Consider the following 16683-nt stretch of genomic DNA (forward strand, 5'->3'; position numbering starts at 1 on the left):
ACAGAGGAGAATCGAAGCATTTGAGATGTGGTGCTATAGACATGTTGAAAATTAGGTGGACTGATAAGGTAAGGAAATGAGGAGGTTCTACGCAGAATCGGAGAGGAAAGGAATATGTGGAAAACACTGATAATGATAAGGGACAGGGTGATAGGACATCTGCTAAGACATGAGGGAGTGACTTCCGTGGTACTAGAGAGAGCTGTAGAGGGCAAAAACTGTAGAGGAAGACAGAGATTGGAATACGTCAAGCAAATAATTGAGGACGTAGGTTGCAAGTGCTACTCTGAGATGAAGAGGTTAGCACAGGAAAGGAATTCGTGGCGTGCCGCATCAAACCAGTCAGTAGACTGATGACCAAAGAAAAAAAAAAGCCTTTAAATCGGCCGCGGTCCGTTAGTATACGTCCGACCCGCGTGTCGCCACTAACAGTGATTGTAGACCGAGCGCCGCCACACGGCAGGTGTAATCTAGAGAGACTCCCTGGCACTCGCCCCAGTTGTACAGCCGACTTTGCTACCGATGGTTCACTGTCTACATACGCTCTCATTTGCAGAGACGATAGTTTAGCATAGCCTTCAGCTACGTCATTTGCTACGACCTAGCAAGGCGCCATATTGAGTAATTAGAATGACTTCTGAACAGACAATACTGTGAATCATGTACCGTCAAGAGCGACGTTCGTCATTAATGGATTAAAGTTAAGTATCAGACTAATTACGTCCGCTTTCTGAATTCTAATTCCTTGTCATGTTTCAGACCTCACGTCAGTATAGTTCTTCCCTCCTCACGCCAGCCTGCGTGAGCTAAGACGCGTGCATTTCGGCCTCCACTAGTAACCCGGTGTTGGCTCTTCTGCCAACACAACTACTGCCCTATTGGATACGTTCGTCTTACGTCCCATATTGATTTCTGCGGTTATTTCACCCAGTTATGCTTCTCTGTTAACATTGACAACTCTTCGCAAACGCCGCTGCTCTCGGTCGTTAAAACCGTCGGATCTCGAAATATTGAATTCCCTAACGATATGCCGGCCGGTGTGGCCGAGCGGTTTCAGGCGCTACAGTCTAGAACCGCGTGACCGCTACGGTCGCAGGTTCGAATCCTGCCTCGGGCATGGATGTGTGTGATGTCCGTAAGTTAGTTAGGTTTAAGTAGTTCTAAGTTCTAGGGGACTGATGACCTTAGAAGTTAAGTCCCATAGTGCTCAGAGCCATTTGAACCATTTGAACCCTAACGATTTCCGAAGTGGAATGTCTCATGTGTCTAGCTCCAACAACCAGTCCACGTTCAAAGTCTGTTAATTCCCAACGTATGGCCACAATAACGTTGGAAACCTTTTCACATGAATCACAAATGACAGCTCGGCCAATCCACTGCACTTTTACACTTTGTGTACGAGGTACTGCCGCCGCCTTTATAGATGCATATCGCTCTTCCATGACGTTTGTGCCCTCAACGAATAAGCAAGCTCAGGACCGATCCAGTGCGGCTAATAAACCGTGGCTGGTACACCGGGCAGTCTGTGTGGTTTGACTCGGTTTCCCACGCATTTTTATGCAGCTGCTCGACTGGTCCTTTACTTCCACCTCAGAAAACACGGTACGCAAACAGTTAAAATGCGATGACAGATCAAAGTTTACACAATTTACGCACAGGTAACGCAGGCGACTTCCGTCCTTCCGTCTCCGAGGCAACTGACGACTGCAGTGACAGGAACGGCATCCAACCGCTACGTTAATTAAAAGTAAATTACCCCATAGGTGAAGTACAGCTGAGCCCTTTCACTAAGCGTGATAAAAAAAGATAGCTAACGAATATAATATCCTTATTGTTTGTACTTTACCTGCTTCATATGAACCGTTTAGAAATCAACTTTGGTTTTTATACTCTATAACGATTTCCCACATTACGTATTAAATTTTATACAATAATGCTGTTATCTCCGGCTACAGCTTATATTTACTGTGTTCGGTTTCATGACCCGTCTGTTTGTATATGGGAATAGGGATTCTGCTTTTTCACGCTTCAATAAGTATTTTTCTATGATTTTATCATTACCATTGGCATAGAATCTCACTGTACTAAGTGAGAAACAGATAGGCAAAATGCATACCGTAAGATTATGGTGTTCTGTTATTTAACTTGACTTCCACCTATGTCACAGACCTTTGCTAATTGATTTTGATTTGCATTTCCTGTTTAGCTATGAGTCACTTGTAACTGTCCATAAGTGCTGATTCTTAGGTTGAAGCCATGAAAACGCTCAGTGCATGGAACAGAACCATCGTACTTCGCTTCTTCAGCTTTTTCTCATACTTACAAGACTACCATCATCAAAAACCTTTCTATCGCTCTCCGTATGTGATATCGGCACGGGTTAAGAATTCATCATTTCATTCCGTGAAATTAAAAGCGTAATATTTGTGCGAAGCTCTTCATTTGTTTGTAGAACTTCGATGGTTTGAATCATTCCGAAATCCTACTCGATTCTCCCACAATTTATATTAGTTAAACAATGTCTGAAACGCTGTTACCTTAACATCAAGTAACTGTTTGTACTACGACACTAATACAAGAACAAAGCGAATTTTTCTGGGCTTAGATTCATCGTATTATATGATACAACGATTTGGAGTATATTTGCTTCAGAAGCATGCAGGATTCCAATGCTGCACTCATATCTCCCCGTAATAATAATAGTTTTCATACTTATTTTTCTCTTTTCTTCCACCACTGTTATTGGCGTAAACTATTAATTTTTTACTTCTGATGGTAATATTTATTCACCTTGAAAATTTCTTCTTAAATCGTACAAGGAGTAAGTGATGCGTCACTTCCCAACTTTACTAGTCGGATCTGTAGTGTGTGTTCATCCTTTGTTCTCCGAGGACATACAAATGTCTTTTCGGCTGTTTTCGAAGCCCAAATACCGGTCAATGGTATTGTTTAAATATATTTCCTTGAGATGAGAAAGACTAGGCACCCCTTCCTGCATTTACTTTAACTGGCGAGTTTATGGCGTCTAGTCCACTCCTTATATAACTAGGCGTCCTTTTAGGAGTTCTCTCCATAGACAGTATTTCTCAATGCATAGAGAGTACTGTTTCAATAATGTTAGTGATGTTATATAACTTAGTATAACTTCACCCTCTTCGGTTTTCTTTAGCGCTTGTCAATATCGTTTCGTCTCATGACGCGAATACTCCTGTTGGAATGGTTCTTAGCTCCTCATTCTCCAGTTCACTAAAAATAAGTTGTTTCTTCTGAGCATTTTTGTTTTCGTGGTTTATATCACGCAAAATGACCTCCCAGAACCACCGTCACACCTACTATAATAAACAGCCACGTTTACTTCTTATTTTCTTTCTTGAATGTGAGAAGCGTATTTTCAGTTATACCAAAAAAACTGGCTCTCCAAAAGAAAGCAAAAGCTATTAAAAATTTAAAGATGTTCATTTTTCTTCACAATGAATTTCTGTATCTGATTTTTTTCTATGTCTACAAAATTCACCATCTGAAACAATAATTTAATTTACCTTGTCCAAAAAGTGAAATAAAGGCCGCTAGAAAACCTTAAATATTTTCAGTCTATTTGGTAATCTCTGGAGAGACATTCATCTAACCACAGCAACTAAACCCTGTTCATAGAGCATCAGCTATGCCAACTTTGGTATCTCGCGTTGTAGGTTACAGAACTGCGTGGCGATTCGTTATATCTATCCTAAACTCAGCGTCGGATACGATTCTTCCAACAGTTACTCATATCTGGTTATGCATGTAAATTGCTCTTGTGCATCACAGCAACCAGGTTCGGATTTGCTCGCCAAACGGTGCTAGCGCTTCCACCAGCTGATTAGTATGAAAGGGAGACAGTTCGACTTAACAGCACGAGGCGCCTCGTTTCAGCTTACGAACAAGCGGGCATATATTAATTCACAAGGATTGCTGTTCCTCATTGCAAGTTTTGTCTTGTCTTCTATGTTGCCTTGAAACCTACAATTAATTCTGTACATTGTCATGGTGAGGTCTATACATATACCCCGCTATCTTCTGTAGGGTGACTGCTGGAGCATAATCTGAGCAAGATTAGCCACTCGTTGTCCAGTTCCATTCCCTTATAGAATTAGAGAAAAAAACCTCTATAATCTGTCTTACATTATTCACATGACCCGTGTGCGAGATATAAGATGAAACCAGTAGAGTTAGAGAAAAACATAAAGGGAATGCTGATTTTCTTAATTTACAGGCAAGAATTTAGTCAGGATAATTTCATTTCTGTTATAACGATTGTCGTTTAAATGCCTTGAGCACGTCTGTCAAACTTTCATAAGAGATACACCTAAATATTTTATTTTATTTTATTTATTTTTTGTTTTGCTTCTGCAGTTGCTACATATAACTTAGAACTCTGTTGCTGAACAGACACCAGTACGTATACTTAAAGAGCCAAGAATAGCTTTTTGACATTATCACTGAAGAGCAGCCAATACCTAACATTATACACCGTGCCTGTTTCCATTAGTTCTGTCCTGATGTAATGGGGCTGGCATGTAAATTCAAAGATATTACTTTCTCCTTAAAACAGAACACTGGTCATTCTATAGCCCTGTAGATGACGCAGAAACCTACCAGGCCATCATATGATCATCCACCCATTACTACGTCATGGCGCTGAAGTGGTGTCTGGGTACCAGTCCATTGTACAGTACCACCTATTTAAGATGGGTCGACGTGGAGATATTGCAGAATGGCAGAAAGGAGCTATCGTATTTGCACGTGTGCATGTCGACACCGTGAATGAAGCTGCCCAATTTATTGGAGTATCACTGTTTAGGGTGTCTACAAGGATGGTGTTGGCTACGCATGGCGTAAAGACAGTGGTAGAATGATCATACTGAAGGACAGTGAAAGTGGACGAGTCTCACGCCTCTTCAGTTTGAATTGGTTTCAAATCTCAGTTACTGCTGATCCTTAGACACTTCCAGTGTTTCCAGTTTTCTAAGAATCAGTTAACGAAGGTACATGTTAACCTGTTTCTGAGCATACATCGCAAAGTCAATTGCAGCCAGTGAACTTTTAGAACCGGATTCCTCGCAAAATGCCATTTCTCACAGCGAGACATGCAGCTACACGTTTCCAGTAGCCCATAAAGCACAGAAACTGGAATGTAACTGACTGGGAGCGCGTAGTTTGATCCACGTCGCTATTCAGCTTTTGTCAAAATAAGACTTTGAGTGCACTGACAGCCCAGTCAGACTTTTAAGCCGGTGCCTGCGGAGAATGTGACCCGGCCGGATGTGAATCTGTTATGTTTTCGGGTGGATTTTGTACCATGATGTACTGTGGGACTATTGATTAAGGTTACTGTGAACTTGAACGAAATGTTTGTTTTATCACTCTTGGTGACCAAGCTCTGTTTTTTTTTCTTTTCTTCTTTTTCTTTCTCTATCTTGATGAGTATGTTGTGGACCCTTCCAGTATGAGAAGAGTTGACGAGTGGAGCTCCATTGGCGAGGTTTCCTTGTTCGGCATGCTTAGCAGTGAAGTGTTAATATGCTGTTCCGCTGTTACTGTGGGGAAGAAAGAAAACAAGTACCTGACCTACATGAATCGGCCTTTGTATGCTGGGAGAATAAAAATTATTTTTGCAGCAGGTCAGACAAATGCGTCATTGTACTGTGGTGCGGTTCATGACCCAGTTCACGGAAGAGCCCGTTGCGAAACTGATCCGCCTTATCGTAGAAGGACCTCGCGGAGATGCGGAATGTGTGCTGTAGGAGAGGGATTCCGATATCCTTCTGCAACAGGAGAGTGGAGTGCTCCCTCTGAAGACGCGAAGCCGTCAGTAAAGTTCGGTTCTGGCTCCTTTGCAACGTTAAGATGAGCGTACCTGCGGCCTTTCCACACACCACGGCTACGTACTCCAGCACCAGTCGAACCAGTGTTAGGTACGGCGTGGCACCGTTGTGCAGTGACAGCGTCGACTGCGGGCTGAGCAGAGGGTATAGAGCGCGAAGTCGCCTATGCTCTGTCTCTGCTGTCGCGAATGTCTGGCGCCCAGGAGAGTCTTTGTTCTAGGATGACCTCTAGGTACTTCGCCGTCCTGCTCCATGGGATACTCTCACGATCTCGAATTGCGGAATATCTAGCGGTAACCACTTCGTCGACCATGAACCTAAAGAGTCGCATCTGAGCTGTAGGTGGCGTCTCATCGCGTACGTTCTTGCTGTGAGTAAACAGCGCTACATCCTCGGCGCAAAGCGGCGATTGAAAGTGCGTCAACAGCCGTGTTTACCGGGCTGCACATTCCTGGTTTGACGAGAACTCAAGCATCCTATAGCACCTCGACTGCCCAACTAAATCACTCGATCTTAATCGCAAATAGAATGCCTGAGACTGCTTGGAACACCGCATGAGACGTAGCAAGGAATATCCACGCAATTTAGTAGTTGTACAGGATCTACTAATGAATGAGTGGCTTGAACTGGGTATGGCGCACCTGTAAGAACTTGTCGACCGTCTTTCCCGCTAAATCACTCGATCTTAATCGCAAATAGAATGCCTGAGACTACTTGGAACACCGCATGAGACGTAGCAAGGAATATCCACGCAATTTAGTAGTTGTACAGGATCTACTAATGAATGAGTTTCTTGAACTGGGTATGGCGCACTTGTAAGAACTTGTCGACCGTCTTTCCCGCTGAGACCATTATCAACACCGAACGCGGTGTTTGCACCGTAATAGCGTCAAGTCTCCTGGGGGTGATTGCTTTTTGTTCCGTGGGCTTATGCGTCTTGGCAAACAGAGTGGGCCACTATGCAGTCCGCGGGAGGCAGAGGTCCTCGGCGAGGCGGCGGCGGCGGCCCCGCAGACAAATGCGGACCGAGCCGGAGCTGACTCCTCCAAATTAACCTTTTTGTTTCGGAACGGTAACCCCGCGGCGGCGCGCGCCCGGCCGACCCCGCGGCCGATCAGCACGTTAATTGAATGTGCCAATCAAGTTAATGAAACGCCGGGCGGGCTGCCTACCTGCCGGCGATGACGGCCGCCGCGCACTTCCCGCTGAGATTAATGGCTGGCCGCGGACCGCGGACCGCTCTGGCGAGCGCAGTCGCAGGCGCTCTCGGCCGATTTGTCCACAGGGCTAACTCTTCCTGCCAGGCATTTCCTGGACGTAATGTCCTAACATGTACGTGACCTACAGCGAATGCTACAACACGTATTGACGCCTTGTAAAGTGTTAATGCAGGACAAAACGAAATTAAAAAGAAAAACAAATTGGTGACTTCAATGCATGGATGGAACAGCAACTCCTTTCCATTAATTCATCACACTTGTGGCATGGAACTTTGTCGTGAGAGACTCTTTCACATAATCATTTTTTTACTGCCTTCTTATTCACTGATTTTCTCTTGAAAGAACTGATCAAAACTTGGCGTATACGAGGGTTGGATAAAACGTAGTGGTAACACCACAGTAACATGGATCACATGCGTCAAATGTCATGCGCGCTGTCTATAGGTGATAACAGAAGTTCAGTTGAAGTAGTGCAGGGAGCGGTGGCGGCTGTATTTGAGTCACTTACAGTGTATGTTGTCTGAAAGTGCCGGTGGCCAGTTCGAACGCCCTAACAGTGTGTTTAGGAAATACTAACAACGTGCTTGGATAAAGACTCAAATGGCACGTGATCGGAGGGCACAACAATATTTTCAGGGACGGCATGAGGGTTGCGGTGATGCAGATTTGTCGTAGCGTACGGTTGCGAGATGGGTGAAAGTGTTTCCGGGTGGCAGAGATGTCATTCAAATTCGGCCCCATTTGGGTTAACACCTGAAAGAAAACCTGACAATCGAGCTCTTTGCCTCCCCGTGGATGCCAATCACCGATGGACTGCGCATGAGTTAGCCGCAGAGGTAGACTGACTCTGAGCACTATGGGACTTAACAGCGGAGGTCATCAGACGCCTAGAACTTGGAACTACTTAAACTTAACTAATCTAATGGCAGCACACACATCCATGCCCGAGGCAGAGGTAGGCCTTTAGCACAAAACAATGCCCCACATTTTGCAGGATATTCTTGGTTTCTGCAAAACTGTGGCTTCCGTGCATCGACCGAGGTGCAACATTGGCGTCGTGATGCACTTGCAGAGGAACTGCCCAATCGCTAGCACAGCGACAGTCAAGATTGTCTTGGAAAGATTGTCACTATGGGTAAAACATCGGATCGGTAGTACGAACCAAGATTTAGACGGCAATCCAATGAATGAAAACGCTCTAGTTCTCCTCACCTACAAAATCTGCGCCTTGAACGAGCTGGTACTTAAGTGGTGGTTATAGTGGCTTACGATATTCACAGGTTAGTCCTGCATGACGTTATATCGCAGGGGTAGACTGCCACTGCAGCCTACTCCTGCAGTGTCTTGTGACCTCACTTTCGTCCTACACCCGAAATCGACAGCACCCGAAAGCACCTTCTGGCACTACATTCTATCATCCTTCGTGGCAATGCACGATGCCCGAAGGTGGACCAACTTGCAGGATCTCCTGCGTACATCGGGACTGTAGATACTTGAAAATCCACCGTATTCACCCGATATGAGTCCTTGCAATTACGACCTGTTCGCTAAAGTGAAGAAATCTCATCGTGACACGCGCTACAACACAAGAGAACACATCATCAGTGACATATTGCGCTTCATGCGAGACATGGACAGAAATGGGCGCGCTGACGAAGTACGACTCCTTCCATCCGCATGGGGGAAGATAATCGAGATCCGATGCGGTTATATTGAGGGTATGTAATACACTAACGTCTGCCAATGAAGTCTTGTATGAATTATATTAGTGTTGCCACTATTTTTTATCCAATACATGTAGTACGGAATGATCTGCGAACCTTATTTCTAGAAAAAAACACTTAACTTCAGTCTGCAGATAGCTGTTTTAATGTTTCAGAACTATCCGTTTCGGGCAGTGTCACCCATCTTCAGATAATTCTCATAGGTACATACTAACCGGTCTTAAAAGACACATCGTTAAGTTTCACTGCCATTTACACCAATGACATTTATATTTTTAGTTTCTTAGAAGATAGTTACTATGCCACTATGGGAAACATCTGAAGTTGGTGGCATTACCCAGAGCTGATATTTATGAATGATAAATCGGTGATCGTTAGCGTGAAAACAAATTTTAGTATTTTAGGCTTTACAGCCGTCATATTTAACTACAAGAAACTCTTCTTCGAGCAGTTGAGAAGGCAGTAGTGGGAAGCTGACGTAGTGGTGTGAGGTACCGGCGACAGATGGTTTATTCCGTAGAGTATCGTGAGGGACACAGCCATAATTTTGATCCCTCTCTGCGACCGGCTGCTGTGTCCGAAAGTAGCGCGGCAATGTGATAAACCTCTGTTATTAATATTAGAAAAACTAGACATTTAATTTACTTGAATTTTATCTAAAAGCATCTTCCAATAGCAGGCTATCGTTCCATTATTCCAAAACTGGTAATTACCAGCAGGATAACAAACAAACACCAAACGAAAAGAGAGTAGAAGCACTTCGGAAATCTCCAGGTTGCGCCGAACTTGGATGGCGGGCGAGATGGGTTCGGTTGTCAGATCAGAGCTCAACAGGCAGTCTCGGATGACAAACATGCCGTCTGCCACGGTCATAATCAGTTAAGACTAATTATCAATCTTCGGTTTGTAAATATGAGAGATTTAGCAGTAGTCACGGAGGACAGACATGTTGTCTGCAGCGGTCGGTATTGGTTAAGAACTTAATTAGGAATCTCTAGTTTTTGGACTTGTTACGGAGAACTAATCTGATAGTAATTGCATAAACACGCCTTTCATTATTTTGTTTATTCTCTGTGAAAGTGTGAAGAATCAAAAATATTTGTGTTTATAATAATAAGCACTCCGTCTTCAGGCCAAAAGTTGCCCATTGGGACCATACGACGGCCGTGTCATCCCCAGCTGAAGATGCAGATAGGAGGGGCGTGTGGTCAGCACTTTGCTCTCCCGGTCATTATGATGGTTTTCTTTCAACGGAGCCGCTACTATTCGATCGAGTAGCTCCTCAATTGGCATCACGAGGCTGAGTGCACCCCGAAAAATGGCAACAGCGCATGGCGGCGCGGGTGGTCACCCATCCAAGTGCCCGCCACGCCCGACAGCGCTTAACTTCGGTCATCTGACGTGAAATGGTGTGTCCACTGCGGCAAGGTCACTGCCATTTGTGAATATAAAATGGACTATAATTGTGCAATTTCTCGTGTTGTGCTAATAAAAAGCGAGTGGCATCCGGTTTAAGCAATCATCTTCAAAATTTAATTATCTATACAATACTAGTTCCTCGCTAACAGCTTATTACAGACTCAAGATAACGGATTCACGATCTGCGCAGGGGACAACAACTGTAGAAGACTGCAAGTTGTTGAATATTATTCAGAACTTATGTATTCCACTCAGGCCCGTGAAAACACTCACGTACCACGCTTGAACTGCAGTCTTAACACAGATGAGACCAGTGACACATCATATGAGGTATCACAGAGGAGGTATAAAGGAAGGAAATTTTCGAGAGAAGGGCTTTATACTGCACACATAAATTCCTCTCTTTATCTCTCGTTATATCTCTCTCTCTTTCACTTGCCATACATGGCATCTCTGGTGGGGAAATCTTTGAAGCCGAAGTATTTTGGAATTATGAGGTTAGGTTTTATTACCAAGAACTATGGACTCTAACTGACGAGCGAACTGTGTAAGGACTGTAATATGTGTAAAATGCAAATGGCCAGAGGACTGTATATGAACTGTGATACGTCGGTTTTGACCTGTTTTAGAAGTTGTCAGTAATGTCAATAAACGTAGACTTCACAGCGAGATTCTGTCAGAAACTGAAAGCGAAAAGTGATCAAATGCGTACCGCATTCGTCTATGGGAGGAAAAGCTATCAATTCAGTTCTAAGAAGCATCAAATGGAGGTATATTGCGCGATGAATTCTGAGAAAGTTGTGAGCGAACTGCCTTGTTCTCCCACGAAAAGATAGGCATAACAATTATTAGATGAAATATCAATCAATGACATGAATAAAATATTATGAATAGAAAAGCTCAAGGGCAATAACGTTCTTTGTACGTGTTGCTAGGTATGTGCGGATTACGAGGTACGTGAGTTAATCAACAGCATATTTCAGTTCCTTTTCCTGCTGTTAGTTATTCCCCTTCTTTCATTCAGAATCAGATCTGTCTTCTTTAATACTCTTCACTACCAAGGGTAAGATGAGAAAATTTCCTTACGCTGAATACGACAACAAAGAAATAAGCTATGACTAAAACAAAGTAATCCAGCAGAAATTTGACGGAATGTGAGTATATGTGGACAGGCCAGAATACACGAAGTACAGGATTACAGAATCAACAGAGAGGGAGCACAATATATAGCTAAAACAAGAAACCAGTACTACATTAATGCACATAAAAAACATATTATGAAGTACGTAGAGGAACAACTTTTTAATATATAAAGCAAACTTTGCGTCTGAAAACATTTTAAGAACAGGAAAGCAAGACCAGGGCTGTTATATGTAACACAGTTGAAATAACGCATAAAAGTAAGCTAAAGGACGATGGTAAACCAGGTAAGTGAAAATGACAATGTACAATAGAATAAAAATCATGGACGTAACTAAATGTTGTCTTCAGATGATGTACAGATTGTATCAAAGTAGACATTCGTTACTCTTTGGTATGAACTGAAATGAAGTGGCTTCTGCCGTAGTGAATTATGATACACTTACAGGCTAGGTATAGTCTCGCCAGAGGTGTTTGGGGTACATGGAGAGTTATGGTGATTAGGTGACAGGAAAGTCGACGAACTATTTACGAAGAGAGAAAAGAGTTAAATGCAAAGTTACACTGCTGGTCATTGAAATTGCTACACCAAGAAGGAATGCAGATGATAAACGGGTATTCATTGGACAAAAATATTATACCAGAACTGACATGTGATTACGTTTTCACGCAATTTGGGTGCATAGATCCTGAGAAATCAGTACCCAGAACAGCCACCTGTGGCCGTAATAACGGCCATGATACGCCTGGGCATTGAGTCAAACAGAGCTTGGATAGCATGTACAGGTACAGCTGCCCATGCAGCTTCAACATGATACCACAGTTCATCACGACTAGTGACTGGCGTATTGTGACGAGCCAGTTGCTCGGCCACCATTGACCAGACGTTTTCCATTGGTGAGAGCTGGAGAATGTGCTGGCCAGAGCAGTAGTCGAACATTTTCTGTATCCAGAAAGGCCCGTCAGGACCTGCAACATGCGGTCGAGCATTATCCTGCTGAAAGGGCGAGTTTTGCAGGTATCGAATGAAGGGCAGAGCCACAGGTCGTAACACATCCGAAATGTAACGTCCACTGTTCAAAGTACCGTCAATGCTAACAAGAGGTGACCGAGACGTGTAACCAGTGGCACCCCATACCATCACGCCGGGTGATACCCCAGTATGGCGATGACGAATACACGCTTCCAATGTACGTTCACCGTGATGTCGCCAAACGCGGATGCGACCATCGTGATGCTGTAAACAGAACCTGGATTGATCCGAAAAAATGACGTTCCGCCATTCGTGCACCCAGGTTCGTCGTTGAGTACACCATCGCAGGCGCTCCTGTCTGTGATGCAGCGTGAAGAGCAACCGCAGCCATGGTCTCCGAGCTGATTGTCCATGCTGCTGCAAACGTCGTCGAACTGTTCGTGGAGATGGTTGTCGTCTTGCAAACGTCCCCATCTGTTTACTCAGGGATCGAGACGTGGCTGCACGATCCGTTACAGGCATGCGGATAACATGCCTGTCATCTCGACTGCTAGTGATACGAGGCCGTTGGGACCTAGCACGGCGTTCCGTATTACCCTCCTGAACCCACCGATTCCATATTCTGCTAACAGTCATAGGATCTCGACCAACGAGAGCAGAAATGTCACGATACGATAAACCGCAATCGCGATAGGCTACAATCCGACCTTTATCAAAGTCGGAAACGTGATGGTACGCATTTCTCCTCCTTACACGAGGCATCACAACAACGTTTCATCAAGCAACGCCGGTGAACTGCTGTTAATGTACGAGAAATCGGTTGGAAACTTTCCTCATGTCAGCACGTTGTAGGTGTCGCCACTGGCGCCAACCTTGTGTGAATGTTCTGAAAAGCTAATCATTTGCATATCACAGCATCTTCTTCCTGTCGGTTAAATTTCGCGTCTGTAGCACGCCATCCTCGTGGTGTAGCAATTTTAATGGGCAGTAGTGTAGATGCAGGGTGACAGGAAAGTTGGCCAATCGTTTATGAGTAGTGGGGAGGGGAGACAAAAGGCGATGTGTAAATCGGCTATTAAGTAACATTTATGGGTGAAGTGGTTTCCGCCAACTATTTTATGAAGTACAAGACAGTAGACATATTGTCGACTTAAGACAAAACACTGACATGGAAATCTCACAAAAGACATAAAAGTAGTTAATAAGGTTTAAATAGGTAACGTAATATGATGTGCAGGGAGCAGTGACACAATCTGATAATAAATATGAAAGGGAAGGTCTAGCTTAGAATAAAATAATTATGCCCTACATATTACAAAGTCACATAACGCTCGTACATGAAAGTCAGTAGAAAATACACAGTCATTACACGAACACAGTGAAACCAGTATGGCTTCTAGCAATTATGCCAAATACAGAAGTAATGATACCTTCTCCTGTGGAATGAAGCAACGATTTGGTGAATGAGTGTTTGTGCATTATGCCTGTAGCAAGATTCTACAACTTTCTCTCGATGTCTCTGTGAATCGCAATTACAAGCCTACGTATGTAAGATTTAGGCCTCTTACACACCCACGATTTCCGGAAGCGCCGCTGAACAAAGTTGTGGTCAGGCTCATCGAAAGGGCTTGCGAGGCATGTAGCGAAGCCAAGGGCTCTGACTAAATTAAACACTACTTTCAAAAATCATAGGTACCACATTTTAAACACATAAGATCACAGAACATAGCAACAGGTATGGTAAGTATTTGGCTAACAGCAAGCTAAACAAAACAGACGTAAATAGTGCTGTTATTTTTGGCTACCTTAACGTCATAAAGCAGTTTACTTGCACGCATGTTGACTTCTTATCAGCATTATTAACCACATATTAAATCACAAAGATAGTGGCGAGCACAAGATCGGGTACACTATGTAAAATATTTGGCAATCAGCAAATTAAATCTCAGCAGCCGAAAACTTTCGTATGGTTACAAATATGGAATTTTTCTTGCCTTGTGCATGGCATACTCTCGAATCATGTCTTATTTCTTTAACTGAAATTATTCCTAGATGCGACGGGGATTCCCCTGGCAGAGACATCACATACATTATGCACTCATTCAAAAATCAGCTTATGATTCGTTCAGAAATCAACTTAGAATGTGTTCAAAACCAACAGGGATGCGTTTCAAAGTCATATAAATAAACGATAGACCAACGTGCGCTGTATGCTAGGCGCTTCGTGAAACAAGGTTTTTTTCCTTCAAAGATATGAATTTGACGGTCGCAGAAACTGGCGCTCAGGGCAGATACCCTGGTTTGCCACCTCCCTCCCTTTCCCCTAGATCTGGGCCTGGCCCACCTGTAGGTAAACAGTGACTACATTTGTGATCAAAGGCCGGCCGGAGTGGCCGAGCGGTTCTAGGCGCTTCAGTCGGGAACCGCGGGCCACTACGGTCGCAGGTTCGAATCCTGCCTCGGGCATGGATGTGTGTGATGTCCTTAGGTTAGTTAGGTTTAAGTAGTTCTAAGTTCTAGGGGACTGATGACCTCAGCTGTTACGTCCCATAGTGCTCAGAGCCATTTTAACCATTTTGTGATCAAAACAAAAATAGTGATAGACCTCTCTCTTGATAGGATTTAAACAGGTACATCGGTTATAAACAGTCAACATTGAAAAAGTTACCTGCTATGTATTTATATTACAATAATGTATGATAATAAGTATATTTAAAATTTGTTTAAACTTATGAGGAGAGTAATTTAAAACATTCTGTATTGTTACTTGGAACTATACTGGAACTGTGCGCTACGGTTGGAGATGGGAGAATGGACTGACAGTAGTTGAACCAACACCTGTTGGTAAAGTTTGGAGTTTCAATGTGTAACACCACATCTTGGACAACAGAATCACCTGTATGGGTTGCTGTAGCGGGCTACTTGTGTATGTTTTGGTGTGAGTGCAACGATCTTCCATCTCCACGTATTTGTCAAATGTTTGTTCTGTTTGTAACCATGTTAATTGGACGTCTTTATGACGCGTTTAGATATAAATGAGTGCAGAACGACACGCTGCAACAAAATAGTGAGGAAAAGTGTAAAGAATGCAATGCTGAAGGCATCTGATGATGCAGATCTGTCATCGAATTGAAAGGAACGCAAAGCGTCGATAGCAATTGTATAGCAGTGTAATATTTTATGACAAATAGTTGGTCAATTTAAAGGACGACAATACGCCGATAGCAGCTGCACAGCAGAGTAAAATTTTAGGATTAGAACATGGCTAGGAGATAGTGGACTGATATACTATAGTCTAGCAGAAATAAGAGATTGTAAGTTGACAAAAGACCACGAATAACATGAAGGTAAAGAATAATACTAGTTTGAAAACATTGACTATTAGAAGAGTGATATAACTACTATATAATGTGTAACTATAGGTTAATGGTTTTGCATTATAAGTTTATGAAAAAATTTATTGAGGGTAAAAATTACCTTTGCTAATTGTAAAATAATTATATTTAGCTACAGAAGCTCTTCTCAGAGCAGGTGAGAAGGCAGCGATCTGAAGATGACGTAGTTGGTGGGAGGTACCGGTCACAGATAGTTTATTCGTTATGGGTACCATGAGGAAGACCCCCTAAATTGAGGTCCTTCTTCACGATTGGCTGATCTGCACGGAGGTAGTGCGCCAAAATGGTAAGCATCTGTTATTAATATTACAAAAACTAAACAGTTGTTGTTGTTTTTTGGGTGAGGAGACCAGACAGCGAGGTCATCGATCTCATGGGATTAGGGAAGGACGGGGAAGGCAGTCGGCCGTGCCCTTTCAAAGGAACAATCTCAGCATTTGCCTGAAGCGATTTAGGGAAATCACGGAAAACCTAAACCAGGATGGCCGGACGGGGGATTGAACCGATGTCCTCCTGAATGCGAGTCCAGTGTACTAACCACTGCGCCACATCGCTTTACTTGCATTTCATCTAAAAGTATCTCTCAGTAGTAGGATATCATTCCGTTATTTCAAAAGTGTTAATAACACCAAAATAATAAACAGTTGCCAAATGAAAAAGCAGACGAAGCACTTCGGAGATCTTCGGGTAGCACCTAACGTGGATGCCTGGCGAGATGGTTCGACTGTAAGATCAGAGCTCGATAGACAGTCTCGAAGGACAACAGACATGTTATCCACCGCGGTCGGTATCAGTTAAGACTAATTAGCAATCTCTGGTTTGTAAATATGGGCACTTTTTCGGTAGTGTCTGCCGCCGTCGGTGTTGGTTAAGAACTTATTTAGGCTCTCTGGTTTTTTGGACATGTAACTGAGAACTGATTTGATAGTAACTACACAAAGAAGCAGTTCA

The 16683-nt window shown here is 43.4% G+C and overlaps 1 protein-coding gene across 1 annotated transcript in view; it reads left to right on the top strand.

Annotated features, from left to right (window-relative positions):
• Positions 1–7046, top strand: part of LOC124776114 — a 108994-nt gene extending 101948 nt beyond the window's left edge. Inside the window, exon 3 of the mRNA XM_047250956.1 lies at positions 6810–7046. Within this exon, the coding sequence (XP_047106912.1) occupies positions 6810–7046 (237 nt within the window). The remainder of the gene's footprint in view (positions 1–6809) is intronic.
• The last annotated feature ends 9637 nt before the right edge of the window (positions 7047–16683 follow it).

Source organism: Schistocerca piceifrons, chromosome 2, assembly GCF_021461385.2.
Source record: "Schistocerca piceifrons isolate TAMUIC-IGC-003096 chromosome 2, iqSchPice1.1, whole genome shotgun sequence".
NCBI lineage: Eukaryota > Metazoa > Arthropoda > Insecta > Orthoptera > Acrididae > Schistocerca > Schistocerca piceifrons.